The sequence below is a fragment of the Rhipicephalus sanguineus genome, chromosome 4, assembly GCF_013339695.2.
Source record: "Rhipicephalus sanguineus isolate Rsan-2018 chromosome 4, BIME_Rsan_1.4, whole genome shotgun sequence".
In the NCBI taxonomy this organism is placed as follows: domain Eukaryota; kingdom Metazoa; phylum Arthropoda; class Arachnida; order Ixodida; family Ixodidae; genus Rhipicephalus; species Rhipicephalus sanguineus.
The window spans coordinates 153,963,945-153,977,366 of NC_051179.1; the positions used below are offsets into that span (position 1 = coordinate 153,963,945).

The 13,422-nt window shown below is 49.2% G+C and overlaps 1 protein-coding gene across 1 annotated transcript in view; it reads left to right on the forward strand.

Moving 5' to 3' along the window:
• The window catches only part of LOC119391761 (endothelin-converting enzyme-like 1), a 61,349-nt gene that overhangs the window by 38,135 nt on the left and 9,792 nt on the right, over positions 1–13,422 (forward strand). Inside the window, exons 5-8 of the mRNA XM_049415389.1 lie at positions 278–512; positions 4,773–5,066; positions 7,254–7,548; positions 10,668–10,796. Of these exons, the coding sequence (XP_049271346.1) occupies positions 278–512; positions 4,773–5,066; positions 7,254–7,548; positions 10,668–10,796 (953 nt within the window). The remainder of the gene's footprint in view (positions 1–277; positions 513–4,772; positions 5,067–7,253; positions 7,549–10,667; positions 10,797–13,422) is intronic.

Sequence of the window (13,422 nt, forward strand, 5' to 3'; positions counted from 1 at the left end):
AGGACCAATATGCGGTACGTTCGCTTCGCGTAACGCCGGGACACCCTGTATATCTAAGACAAGTAGGCAGTCATGTTCCTACTTGTCAGGGGCGGACCGCTAGAGAAACATCCGCAGGCCTCGTGCTTGAGGCCCCTGCGTGCTTTAAAGTTACCAGAATGCGTATATTGATTATTGTGCGCCATATTAGTAAGCAAATATCCCGCTTTTTAGCCCTGCAGTAATAAACAATGCGATTCAACTCAGCACTCATTCCTGTCCTGATGACGTGCTGCAGCGTATACCTCGCCTGCAGTAGTGGTCAGGGAGTGGTTGCCTCCGCTGCTGACGCCCCTCAGCATATGGCTCATTGCGTTCTTGGTGTTATCGGCCGGCGCCCTGGCGGTGATGGTGCTGCCGGCGTTCCCGTACATCGCGTGGCCCCCTTGCCACGAGCCCCGGTACTTCGATTACGCCCACGAGATGGCGCTCTCCCTGAATACCACGGTCCAGCCCTGCGACGACTTCTACGGGTGCGCAGGTCTCACGAGAATTCTTTTCGTCACACAGCCACATTGCTGCACACGTCCTACATTGCGAACAGACATCGCATAGTCTATGCGTTTAATATCTTAGTCTTACATCTTAGCCTTAGGACATCTTAGTCGAAATCAAGAAGAAGAAATGGACATGGGCAGGGCATGTAGCGCGTAGGCAAGATAAGTGTTGGTCATTAGGAGTACCTGACCGGATTCCAAGAGAAGGCGAACGCGCGAGGGGGAGACAGGAAGTTAGGTGGGCAGACGAGATTAACCCTCGTATTCAGAAACGCTCCTTGACTTGAACTTGGCTTGCCACCGCCTTCAACGCGCTTCGAACGCGCTGCCTTTAGGCGGTGCCAGGGCAGCACAAACGCGTTTCAAACACGCTGCCTTGAGGCGGTGGCAAGTCAAGTTCCAGTCAAGGAGCGTTTCTGAATACGGGGGTAAGAAGTTTGTAGGTATAACGTGGCAACAGCAAGCACGGGACCGGGTTGATTGGCGCAACGTGGGAGAGGCCTTTGCCCTGCAGTGGCGTAGTCAGGCTGATGATGATGATTATGATGATGATGATGGTCTATGCGTTTAAAGGCGACGCCTGGACTTTGCGCACGTGCGTTGTGGGAAGCGGTGCCACGAAATATCCGTTGCCAGCTCCGCTACCTTCACCTATATATAGTTCTTGCAGAAACTAAGGCCTCTGTTGGAAATTTCAGTGGGCCCGTCTCTGTGCTATAAGCGATGCAAAGCCTTACGTTTTTAGCGCAAGGAAACAAGAGGACACAAAAAGAAGACGCGAGGACATAGCGCTGCTATCAAATAAGGGTTTACTGTGCATGGTCACAGCATAAGTACCAATGTACGGGAAGGGAAGAAAGGGTGTAAAAACCATCGTCGCACCGCATAGCGCGATGGTGACAACCCTTTGAGGGTCGAATTTTTTCGCGAAATCCAGTCCAAAAATGTCTAATTTTTTTATTGCTGAAATAAATTCTTCCGACGATTCTATTTAAGAAAAAATTGTCTAAAGTTTTTTTTCGTGACCGTAAAGTGACACAAAATCATTTTTTTGTTACATACACATGGTTTTTTCGTTGCAAAATCAAGCAAAATCCTAAAAAAAGACTTGACAGTTTTTTATAAATAAGAAATATGCATTGTATTAAACATAGCTCACAGACATACAAAAATAAGCGCACCCGAGTACTTTTCCGGTTAAAAATGTTCGTGCTCTTACACTAGAAACTTTTCAGCGTGTGATAGTCTTTGAAGCATGGCTCGCCGCGCACGCTTTTCAGATGTCGCTCCTTGATCATCATCGGAGTCTGAACTCGTCAAAAAATCCTCGTCTGACAAACTAAAATCCTATGAATCAGATTCTGATTCGGCACGGAATACTCCGCATCGGAAGAATCGCTGCTCGACTCACTGGCAACAGAGAAGCCGGCACGCGTTTCCATAGCGTAAGCGAACTGCGTCAGTGAGCGCTGTTGCGACCGGGTTTTTGGATCAATCCCACCGCTGACTCCAGTTGTCGTGCCGGTGTATTTGAATCCGTCCCTTCTCGACAACCATACTGTTGCTACGAGAGGGCAGCGTCGTACCCGGACTCCGTTTGGTAGCGTAGTCGAGTCTCCGGGTTGAGGAAATGCTGCTAACAAGTTGGGAAAACAATAACAAGTTTACTGGCACTTTCGTACACTCAATTTACATAGTGACAAGGAAAGAGTTCCGCGACGAGCGAATTGGATGAGCCTGTTACTTAGGGCTCAGAGCCCCATTTCTCACTCAGCACCGTCGTTTTAACCCCTCAGTTTGGCTCCTCCCTCTTGATGACCACCAATCACACACACAACACCTCCCACCATGGCACAGTCCATTTCACAGTCGCGGAGGGGTCATGGCACACTTGAAGCGGCAAGAGTCCCGGCACTCAGGTGGGGAGAAGCAGGATAACAGGTTCCTCGTGTCTGCCCATGCAGATCTTTTCCCGACGGCAGCAAAAGGGTAGCGGAGACTCCCGTCCAAACATACCCGTCAGGTGGCTTCGGCAGCGTACCAAGCCAAGTCCAGGTGGTCCATTGTCTCTGGCTTTGCCGTCCCAGACTTTTGAGGCCGAGATTCTGCCCATTGTTGGTCACGCGCCGTCACAGGAATTCCGTGTAGAGGAAGGATGCAGGTGTTCTAGCAGTGTGAGAACGCCTCGTCCGCCGATTCTCATGGTCAGCGCTTCGCCACCGACTGCCGGTCATAACAGCGCACGGAAGGAAACTCTATGGTTGTGCGCCCGTCCGGAAAGCAAAACGAGCGAAAAAGCTGCAGTAATCTTTCGTCTTATCGCCAACAAGACGTATGTAGTTTTTCCGAGACCCCAAAACAGGAAACGCAATCACGGCGCCGTCGTTCGTGCAATGTGGCGCTGCACGAAAACAGATGTAATCACGCCTCGGGGAGTAATAAACGAGAGAGTAACAAGCGGTCACCCTTTCAGTGATTAGAAACCAAACAGCCACCAGCTTCGCCCACTGCGCGCTAGTCGCGTCTCTCAGGACTATATTTAATAAAGTTTCACCATCCATCAGCTTCGCGGGCGCAAGTAGCGAAAACCACCCGAAGGACGAAACCGAAACCAGCCGGACCGCTTGCGCGCGTTCTGATGCACACCTGAAGGCCTCTTTGGAAAGCAAAAAAAAAAAAAAGAAAAAGAGAGAGAGACATCGGCGCATTAAACAAATTCCGCGAAGCGTGGCAGCACATTCCAAGCAAGAGAAATGATCGAAGGAGGCGCGCGTTTAAAACCAACCGCGCCGCGACGCGCTCGGTAGCGCAAGCGATAGCCGGCGCGCGGCGCGCCGTTTTGCGAAGCATAAAAAAAGCAACAACGGAGAGACATCGGCGCATGAAAGAAATTGCACGTATTCCCGAAGCATGGTAGCACATGCAAAACAAAAGAAATGATGAAAAAAGGCGCGCACTTTAAACCAGCGGCACCGCGAAGGCGCTCGGATGGGCAAGCGATAGCGAGCGCACCGTTTTGGGAAGCACAAAAAAATACAAATAAGAGACATCGGCGCATGAAAAAAATTCCACATGTTTTCGAAGTGTGATAGCACAGGCCAAGCAAGATATATGATCGAAAAATGCGCGCGTTTTAAAAATAAACGCTATGTCGTACAAGTACGACGAAAACCCTTTGGTACCAGGAAGCTTCTGCCGTACATGTACGGCGAAAACCCTCAAGGGGTTAATAGCATTTGTTTCTACTATTTCTACTCTTCTACACCATTTTTCGTGTTCTGCTTAGTTACTTGATTATATAAGATTAAGAAACCAACTTCTGAAGCAACGAAGCTGGGCAAAAAAATACAATGAGAAAGTTGCAGACCGGTTCGCAAAACGTCCGATTAGACAGTTTTTAACTTTATGTCTATTAAATATTAGTGTTTTCCTGTTTTACTACAAACGCCTGTTGGTTGGTTGGTTGAAAAACTTTATTTTGGTTGAAAAACTTTATTGAAATAAAAAAAATATGCCCCGTTCTTTGGCCACTTGGGCGCCTATGCGCATCGTGATTACTCTGGATCAATCCAGCCACTTTCCGCAAAATAAGAAGCTCGAGGCTCGCGAGCCAGGGAGATCTTTCGCTGTGCTCGTTCGCTCGGTTACGCTGTGGTACAGTGAGGGACGACGCAGGGACGGGCGCCTAAGAGCTGCGCTGTAATGTTTCAGCCAGTCTGCACACACCGCGAGCAAAGGCGGCCGACGAATAGCGAATTGCACTCTCGAACCAAGGGTATTGCGAATTCGGCCCCTAGTGATCAGGAAAGACGACAGCAGACGATTCACACAAGCTGAAGCGCCGTTGTCGAACGCTTTTTACTGTGTGCAACTTTCTGAATCTGTCGCCTTTCCCACGCTCAGGGTTTCTTTACCGAGAGCGCTATATTAACTCGCCCGCTTATCCATCCTGTTACTTTTTCCGGGAGAACTTATTCATGGCCTAGTTAGTTCTTCTGTATGACACAATGGTCGCTAAAATCCTACATTTGACACAATTGTCATAAGTGCCGTCCGTGTTGTCTTGTTGGCGTTTCTTTCCTGCGTGTTGATCGAAAGAAGGGTAATTTTTCCCGTGGGGCTCGTTTATATGTTAGACACAACGAACTGAATCGAACAGACAATTGAGCCACAGAAAGCATGCATAGATGACTTTAGCGGCAGTTATGCCATACCATTACTTCTCTTCCACTGCAGCTACGTGTGTGGCGGCTTCGCGGAGCAGCACCCGCAACACGCCAACTTCCTATCGATTCTCGACACCCGGCTGGCTCTAGTTCGCGCCAGGTTGCTCAACGGCGCTGCCGACGGGTTCGAAGAGACGTTCGTGAGGCGCGCCGTGGAAGCCTTTCGTCTCTGCGTCGACGAGTACCGCAGCGGTCGCGAAGACGGTCTTTACCAGCTACGTGATTTTACGCACTCGATTGGCATCCACTGGAGAAAGACGCCGGTGGCCTTCACCAGCTTCACTCTGCTCGGCGTCCTGTTCAAGTAAGCGCAGAAGTGAATAAGCCACTTTGCTGCTGGCGCTACACGAAGGCGGCTTGCCAAATGATTCTGCACGCCCACCAATTCCCTGAAAGGTCTAATGAAGTTCTTAGCAGGGGCGTAGCCAGAAATTTTTTGGGGAGGGGGGGGGGGGGGGGTTCATCCATACTTTATGTATGTTCGTGCGTGCGTTTATATGTGCGCGTGTATATATGCGCAAGCAAAACTGAAAAATTTCGGGGCGGGGGTTGAACCCCCCCCCCCCCCCCCCCCCCCCCCCGCTGGCTACGCCCCTGGTTCTTGGCGTGTTTAAAGGACGTACACCCGACAGCACAAATAGTATCACTTATACTATTGAGCTACTTGGCCTTGTGTTTTCGCGTGTTAGCGCTAAATTCTTGAATTGGATCGAACACGAAACTAAGGACGAACAGACAAGGCCACGAGAGCACCCAGATAGATAGATAGATAGATAGATAGATAGATAGATAGATAGATAGATAGATAGATAGATAGATAGATAGATAGATAGATAGATAGATAGATAGATAGATTATGCGCCTGTTGGTTTGCAAAGAAATGCTTTGCGCAAAGAAATTCATAATCAAATCTGTGCAAGAGCATGTCTATGTCAGTCACTTACAGGGGAGTCTGCTTATGACAGGGGCGTAGGCACAAATTTTTTTCGGGTGCGGGGGGCCTGGCTACGCCACTGGCTCATGAAAATGAAATTCGCCGAATGATAAGGACGGGCTGGAGCGCAATGTCGAACAGTTCCCAAATAAGGGCATGCTACTTACCGCTTTCATCTCAGCGAAAAGAGTGCAACCACGGCATTCTTCCGGTACTAACATATTTGGCGCATACTTGGGCAATACCAATGGATTTCGGGAATAAGTCGATGACTACGGAGCGCGCAAATTGAGCGGAGAATGCTAACGTAAAGCGACAGGAAAACAGCAGAGTGAATTGGGTAACAAACAGGGGTAGCCGATATTCTAGTAGTGACGAAGGGAAAGAAAACGAAGATGTGCAGGCCATGTAACGTGTAGGACAGTGGTTCTCAGCCGTCGATGTGTTGGGGAACCCTTGTGGACTGGTCGAAGTGATAGCGGACCCCTTGATGTGAGTGCCCAACGGGGGGTGGGGGTGGGGGGGGGGGGGTGTTAATTGAGGCGTTGGGGCAGCCGAGGCGATATTGTTCAGAATGTAGCTGCAGTTCCTGGAGCAGGACCTAGAACTGGGAATAGGTCAAAACTCACCTCCAAAAGCTTTCTTTTAGCGCGGCGCGGGCGTCGTGGAACCCCTTTGAGAACCACCGGTGTAGGACGTCTAACAAGTGGTCAGTTAAAGCGAAGGAAAGGACACCAAGAATGGGAAGCGCAGCCGTAAACGGCAGAAATTCAAGTTGGATGTGGACAGAATGTAGCTGGAGTAAAATGAAAAGGGCTCGACCAAGGCACTGTATAATCTGGCGATCACAGGGAGATGCCTCTGCCCTGCAGTAGACATAAAAATAGGAAGATGATGATAGGGATCGTATACTTGGCATTGCTTAACTTCTAGCTGACCTGCTGTCAACTATATTACATGGTTTCAAGGTTTGTCGCGTGTGTGTTGAAGATCTCGGAGGTCACGATTGAGCTTGCGACTTGCGGCATTTTCTCTGGTGCGAATCATTGGCCGCAGCAAGCACAGGAACGGGTTAACTAGCGAAACATGGAAGATGCCTTTGCCCTGTAGTGGGCGTAGTCAGGCTGATGATGAATCAGTGAAAGACGAATACTGTGTTTAAACTTGTCTGCCAAAGGCGAGACAAGATGGCTACTGGAACATAGGGAGTCGATCGCGCAGCGCTGAACAGTGGACAGAAAAGCAAGGCCTCGGGACACAGCCAACCCTTCGACAAGAGGACTTGTCTTTGTCGGTATGCACTGATGAGGTCTAGTACCTTTGTCTAAACATTGGCACCAGCCTGAGACTACAGCTGTCCACACTCGAGGATGAGGCCTAATTTTCACTGTGTGTTGATGGGATTATCCATAGAAAGGGAGAGGACAACCTCGCGCGAGCGTTCTTCGGGTACCGAGTTACCGTGGCACCGCTGCGCCCAAGACGTGTACGAAAGAGCGAATGGGAATCGCGGCTAACGTCCAAACTCTGGTATTGCGGTCGTTCGACACTGTGCAGGCTTTCCCTGCGCTACGGCATCCCGCTGCTGCTGAACGCGCGTTTGCGGGCGTGGCTGAGCGCAGACAGTCCGTCGACACTTAGGGCGGGGCTGCAGTTGGACTTCGAGCCGACCGACCCTCCGCTGGTGGAGCGCACTGCGGCGAGTGTCGAGGACGTGCTGCGTGCCGTGGCCCACAACAGCACCATGCTGCGCTTCAAGAGCATCGCGGCCGATGTGCGCCGTGCCATGGACGAGCTTCACAAGCGCCTTGAAGCGGCTACGGTGCCGTCCGGAGAGCTGCTGTTCGTCAAGGTCTGTAATGGCCGAAGTGTTCGCGCCAGGGCGGCAGTGTTGTGCTCGTTGAAGTATCAAAATTAAATACCACGTCTACTTGAATTGTTCAGATTGGATTTAGACGGGACATATCGTTAGTTACTATAAATTAGGCTTTGGGTCAACCGAGAAAGCGAATTCATCGGTGGCTTAGGGTACAGGCTTCCTTAGAGTCACTTAAATGACTAAGTAGCTATGCATATTTTCGTTCTTAAATTGGCGCATGTGCGCAACCACCACGGATCCTCTGCAGCGGAATAGTTCAAATACCCAGCGCTTGTACATATATATTTTCCCTGTAGATTTAGGTGAGCATTGCTATTTATTGCAGTTGACCAGACAGACATATCGGACAGATTCCTCGATAGAATACGAGTCTAGTAGGTAAATATTGACCATTCAATTCGTATTCGAATTTTAGAGCGTTCGCACAACGTTACAAAATTTCCTGGTTACCCCGATGTATCGTTTTGTTCTCTCCTGAGAGCCCAGATGGTTTCCTTTGAGTGCCCAGAAAACGGCGCTGGCATTTTGGCTCAAGGTCACTCGAAGGTCGCCGACAACGGCAGCTAAAAGCACTTCATGCTTAATTGTCAGTCAACTACGCGGCGGCTATATTTTCCTTTCAATTTCCCATCCGTGAATTTCTATTGAGAATCCGTCATGTCGCAACATTCGGCTAATGTACGCGGAAAATTATATGAATTGTATAGAACAGGGGTGTCAAGCTCACCTTAGCTAGGTGCCCGCAGTCATGAAATTTAGTCGCGCTAGGCCCGGGAAAGAAGAGATGGGGGGGGGGGGGGGGGGAGGGGGAGGGGGCATGTTGGCACGACGTTGCCATTTCTGAAATGGATTAGGCCTCAGGAGTCGAGAAACATCGATGCCGATCTCCCGAATGACTGATATCTGGACGCCGATTTTGAAATATAGTTTTTGTTGCTGTGATGAGTAAAGGAGGGGCACGAGGCGCGTGCCGAACGTGGAAGCGCGGCGACGGTGCGCGAGAAGCAGAAAGTCACCCGATGGCACGCGCACCAGCCACGTCGATGCAGAGGATTGGCCAGATAGGGGCTCGTGGCATGCGACCCGAGCCGTGATGGTGAACGACGAAGGATGATCGAGGCACTGTACTGTGGGGCGCCGGACGGAGAAGATCGAGGGAGACGCAAGCGTCGCACCCGCGGCGAAAGCGGCTGGTACTCGGTTCTGGAGGTGGCGGTACACAAGGCCCGGGGAGTGGCCGTCGACCTTGGAAGGCTCCAAGCGAGGCTGTCCGGACCCGTCGCCCCTCAATACAGCAGTTCCGGGATCGCCAGCAGCCCTTCTCTTCTCGACAGGACGGCTGCAGACCACAGTTGAGCCAATGAGGCGCCCGTCACCTGTGGAGTCCTGAAGCAAGGGACCAAGGCCTTAGTTATGCCTAACCTCGACGGACCGATGACGGAGAAGACTAGAGGGGACACACGCGACGAGAGCAAGCGGTAGGCTGGACGAAGGCAACCGAAGATGAACTTGGAGGCCTACTGAGGACGTCGGCGACGGTCTCGACGAGAGATTGACGCGACGGGAACATCGAGTCGTCGCGACGAACTGTAAGAACATTCTAATACCGCAAGGCCCAAAGTGGCCAGACTGAGTTGTAGAGACGTACCTAAGCCTAGCTAAAGCGCATTGTTTAGCTAGTTTCAGTTCTGGGTATGAACTGAGATTTTGTAAAATGTAAATAGGGTTTTTGTTTGAATTGTTCAGTGCCATTAACGCTTTTTAATGTTGTCCTTTTGCTCGCTATAAACTTGGTTTCTTCTGTTCTGCCACGGTCTCCCGTGCCCGTCTCACTCTCTCCCGATCCAATCCAATATTGCAAGCACCCCCGAGATAATTGTGACAGTTGCACGGTTATAATTCAACACAGGGTGAGAGCATGGGGTGCCTCACAAACAATATGGTACGAAGGGAGCCATATGCGGGCCGTGGGCCGCTAGCGAAAGGTGCGCGAGCCGCATGTGGCCCGCGAGCCTAGGAAGCCTTCATGTGCGCGCCTCCGTGCCTAGGCACGGAGGCGCGCACATGAAGGCTCTCTACGCGAGCCGCATGTTTGAGACCCCTGGTGTATAGAATAAGACGAAAGGAATGCGCCGTATGCTCTCGCTCACCATGCGCTTAGGGAAACATGCTAAACGCTGAAGCAATGCGCATACTGGACCATGAAAGGCTACGTGCTGCTGTCGATGCGACTTGTTGATGCCTTTATAAACCAGCACGTGAATGAATGAATGAATGAATGAATGAATGAATGAATGAATGAATGAATGAATGAATGAATGAGAGACCGTTGTTTTCGAAGAAAGGGACGCTAATCTGCCGCCGTTGGCGATCGGGTAAGAAAGGGGTCTGGGTTAGGGGTTTGTTAAGTGAACAACTTCATATCGGTCTTTGTTCATCCAGCATATTGTCGGTATTTATTGAATGCTGGTGAGATTACTTGCGCACGTGGACTTCCTAGAAACGTTCCTGCAGAATACTGAGGTTGTTCAGCTTGACATGATTAGGTTTGCGTTGAATTCATCGTATTTTGTAAGTGTCGATTAAGGAATTTTTTACGCCAATTATTACCTCTTTGTTTCTAAACTTCCTGTGAATGCTTGCGTAATTCCTTAGGGCCTTCAAAAGGTAATTATAAACGAAAAGTTTTTCTAACGTATGAATTTATGAAGGTAATAAGTTATCGAGGACATGCAACCTACCATAACCACCATCATTAGCACATAGGTTTCTTGGATGTCAAACACCATCATTTAATTTTTACGAAACAACTTGTTGAGAATGATCAATTCTGTAGGTTAAATAACCGGTAGAAGCAAGAAGTAAGAATGTTAGGCAAATCAAAGTACGATACCTATCCACTAGCTTATCGAACATATTTGTAATGTATTGTTTTCTGGACATCAATACAAATCAATCAAAATCGTCGAATCACTTCTAATACTGCTTCGACCACCGGGATGGCAGCTCTCGGCGGTATCAGAATTTCCTCAAGTAATTTTTATTACGCACTATGCTGGCGTCGGAAACGGTGCATATGCATTGATGTGCAGGTCCCAAAAATCGAGTCGCTACTGCCGTTCATAAAGCCAGCGCACTTTGAGATACTGGTCAACCACTTCCTCGGAGCTCCTAACAAGTACAGTATGTCCAGTGAGGTCGTCAGCGCCACGGCTTCACTGGTGAGTGTACCACATGCTGCATATCGGATTTATTCCCTTGAGGCGCAATGTCCACATATGTGGACGCAGCTTGTTTTTGTAAGTTCTTTGGACTAGAGGCCAAGAAGGACCAAGATATATGCACATAGGATGAATTGAACCTTTTCCCCAGTCAACGTGTATTGACTTAACCTCAATGTGCTGCGTATGACTGTGGCCGATCACGGTGATGAAGTTACAATGATGTTCGACGGCTCGTTCGACGCATAGGTCGGCAATCTCGCTAATGAGCCGACTCACTCAGACTCACTGAGACTCAGATCGAGCCGTGTGAGTCGGAGTCTGAATGAGTTTGGTTGAGAAAAAAATTTAGTGAGTCTGAGTCCGAGTGAGCTCTAAGTGCCAAATATATTTCATGAGTAAGTCTGAGTGAGCTCCCCATTTTTAGCTGATCTATGGTACTATCTACTCAACTTCAGCATTACTATTAGCCTTACGTCGACTTACGGTTATACTCACGTCTACTCACACATACTTTAGGGCACTAGTGTTCGTACGCCAGCTCAATATTTATTGATCTGAGGCATGAGTTACGAAGGGAGGGGGGGGGGGGGAGGTGCCTTGATCACCGCACGCAAACTCTTTCACGGACTGTTCTTCATATAAATATCTCGTGTGAGTCCTCACTTTCTATAAAAATAAAAATGTAATTACTGGATTGGACCACTGGTAACTCGTATATGAAGGCGCGAGATCAAATGGTGCCAAGTAGAGCACCGAGTATGCGAGATATTGGTATTAAATACCATGGTCGATAAAGCTAATTATACGCTAACGGAGTCATGAGTCGACTCACTCAGACTCACTCGGACTCAGATTGAGCCGTGAGTCTGAGTCTGAATGAGTCCGAGTGAGCAATATTTTGGTGAGTTTGAGTCCAACTGAGTCCGGTTGAAGAAAATTTTGATGAGCCTGGGTCCGAGCGAGCCCGAAGGGCAAAGTATATTTTATGAGTAAGTCTGAGTGAGCTCCACATTTTTTTTGCCGACCTATGACTCGACGTGCCATGTTCCAGGACCAACTTCAAAAGTATTATTTTAGTAGCGGAGCTGTTTAATCCGGTCATAATCTGTCCAACGCGAACCAAAAACCTCGGGCGGCTATTGGCCGGAGGAATTAGGCAAGCCTTACGGCCAGGTACAGCGGGTGCGAGCGACAAGTCCGAATGCCAAGCTCACATTCACTGGGTGAGCTTGAGACTCGATCAAGTTGGCGTTATTTGAGTTTAGAATTTGAGAATGGCACGTAAACGGACAGTGGATCTGCTCTCGAAAAGTATTTTTTTTTTTTTGCAGCTAGTTGGTTCAACGACAGTAAAGAGCTGAGCTCTTTCCTGTCATACCTTCCTTTTTCGTTTCTACACCATAAGGTGATTCTGTTGCGCAGTGCACTTAAAATTTCACTGCTCTCGAACAACGTGTGCAGTACCGTTATTGCCATGAGTGTGACAGTGTTATCGGGTCTACTTTGCGTGTCTAAGGGTTCGCTAGCGACGTATTAACTGAAGGCTGTTGATGTTCACCTAACATTTACAAATACGGGTTTCCCAGAAGTGATGCTTATGTTCTTACGCTTATCCGCTGCGCTGAAGTTCGTAAAGTGAACAAGAGGTCAACGCTCAAGATACATGGGAGCGCCGGAGCCCGGGCTTTGTGTGTTCGACGGTAGATTCCGTGTTCACATTACTGCCGTGACGCAGACGTCCGCTGTAATTGAGATAGGAGACGTGGTATGCCGGAGCTCTGACACGGCATCTCTGCTTGCGATTTGACCGGCTACACTAAATACTAGTTGATAAATTAGCTTTCTTTAGAGGCACGAGTACCCAGTGACTACAGTGTACTTCCAGACCACCCTTTCCATAGCGCCGGTGCGAGTTGTTCGAAAACCCTGATAAAGATAAAAACGTATGTAAAAGGGATTGAATGGGTTGAACTGAGCGTTGTATATGATGCAGCGAAAATTAAGGCATGCCATACGTTAAAATTAGGGTCATTTAATTAGCAGAAATTAGCGTAAACAGCAGTTACATCCCAGAAACATATAGGATGGGGGGCTGGTTGCGGCACCTGACGGATCATCTCTCAACCACGCGCCTCCTTCTACGCGGCTTCGGTAGCGCGCGAAACACGAACGCCGAGAAGCTATGTAGAAGGGGTGGAACAGGTGCAAGTGCCACGGTCAGACCCCTAAGTCTTGCATTAGGGTCGCTTTAGTGCATTTTTAGCGCGAAACGACGCCACAAGGAAGAAGACAAGACAGAGCGCTACACTCTCAACTGACACAGTCTAAGAGTCTGCGCACTGAAAGATCGTGAAACGCACAATTGCTATAGTGTGTCTAGAATCTTCCTTAAGGAAATCGTGTCATCGCAATTCAAGCGAGAGCTTCAAAGGCGCAGTTAAAAAGTTTGCAGGATACGCGTTACCCAAGTGTGGCAGTGACGTCAGACACTGAGGTTTTTCTCCAGAAGCTGAAAGGCAAGCGCCAGAGGTCGTAACAGTGACACACGGAAGAGGCCTGTTAGTTGTGTCCTATTGCCACAGAGTGGCTCACAATCTTAAGAAGGTGGCCGCTAGGTACCAAA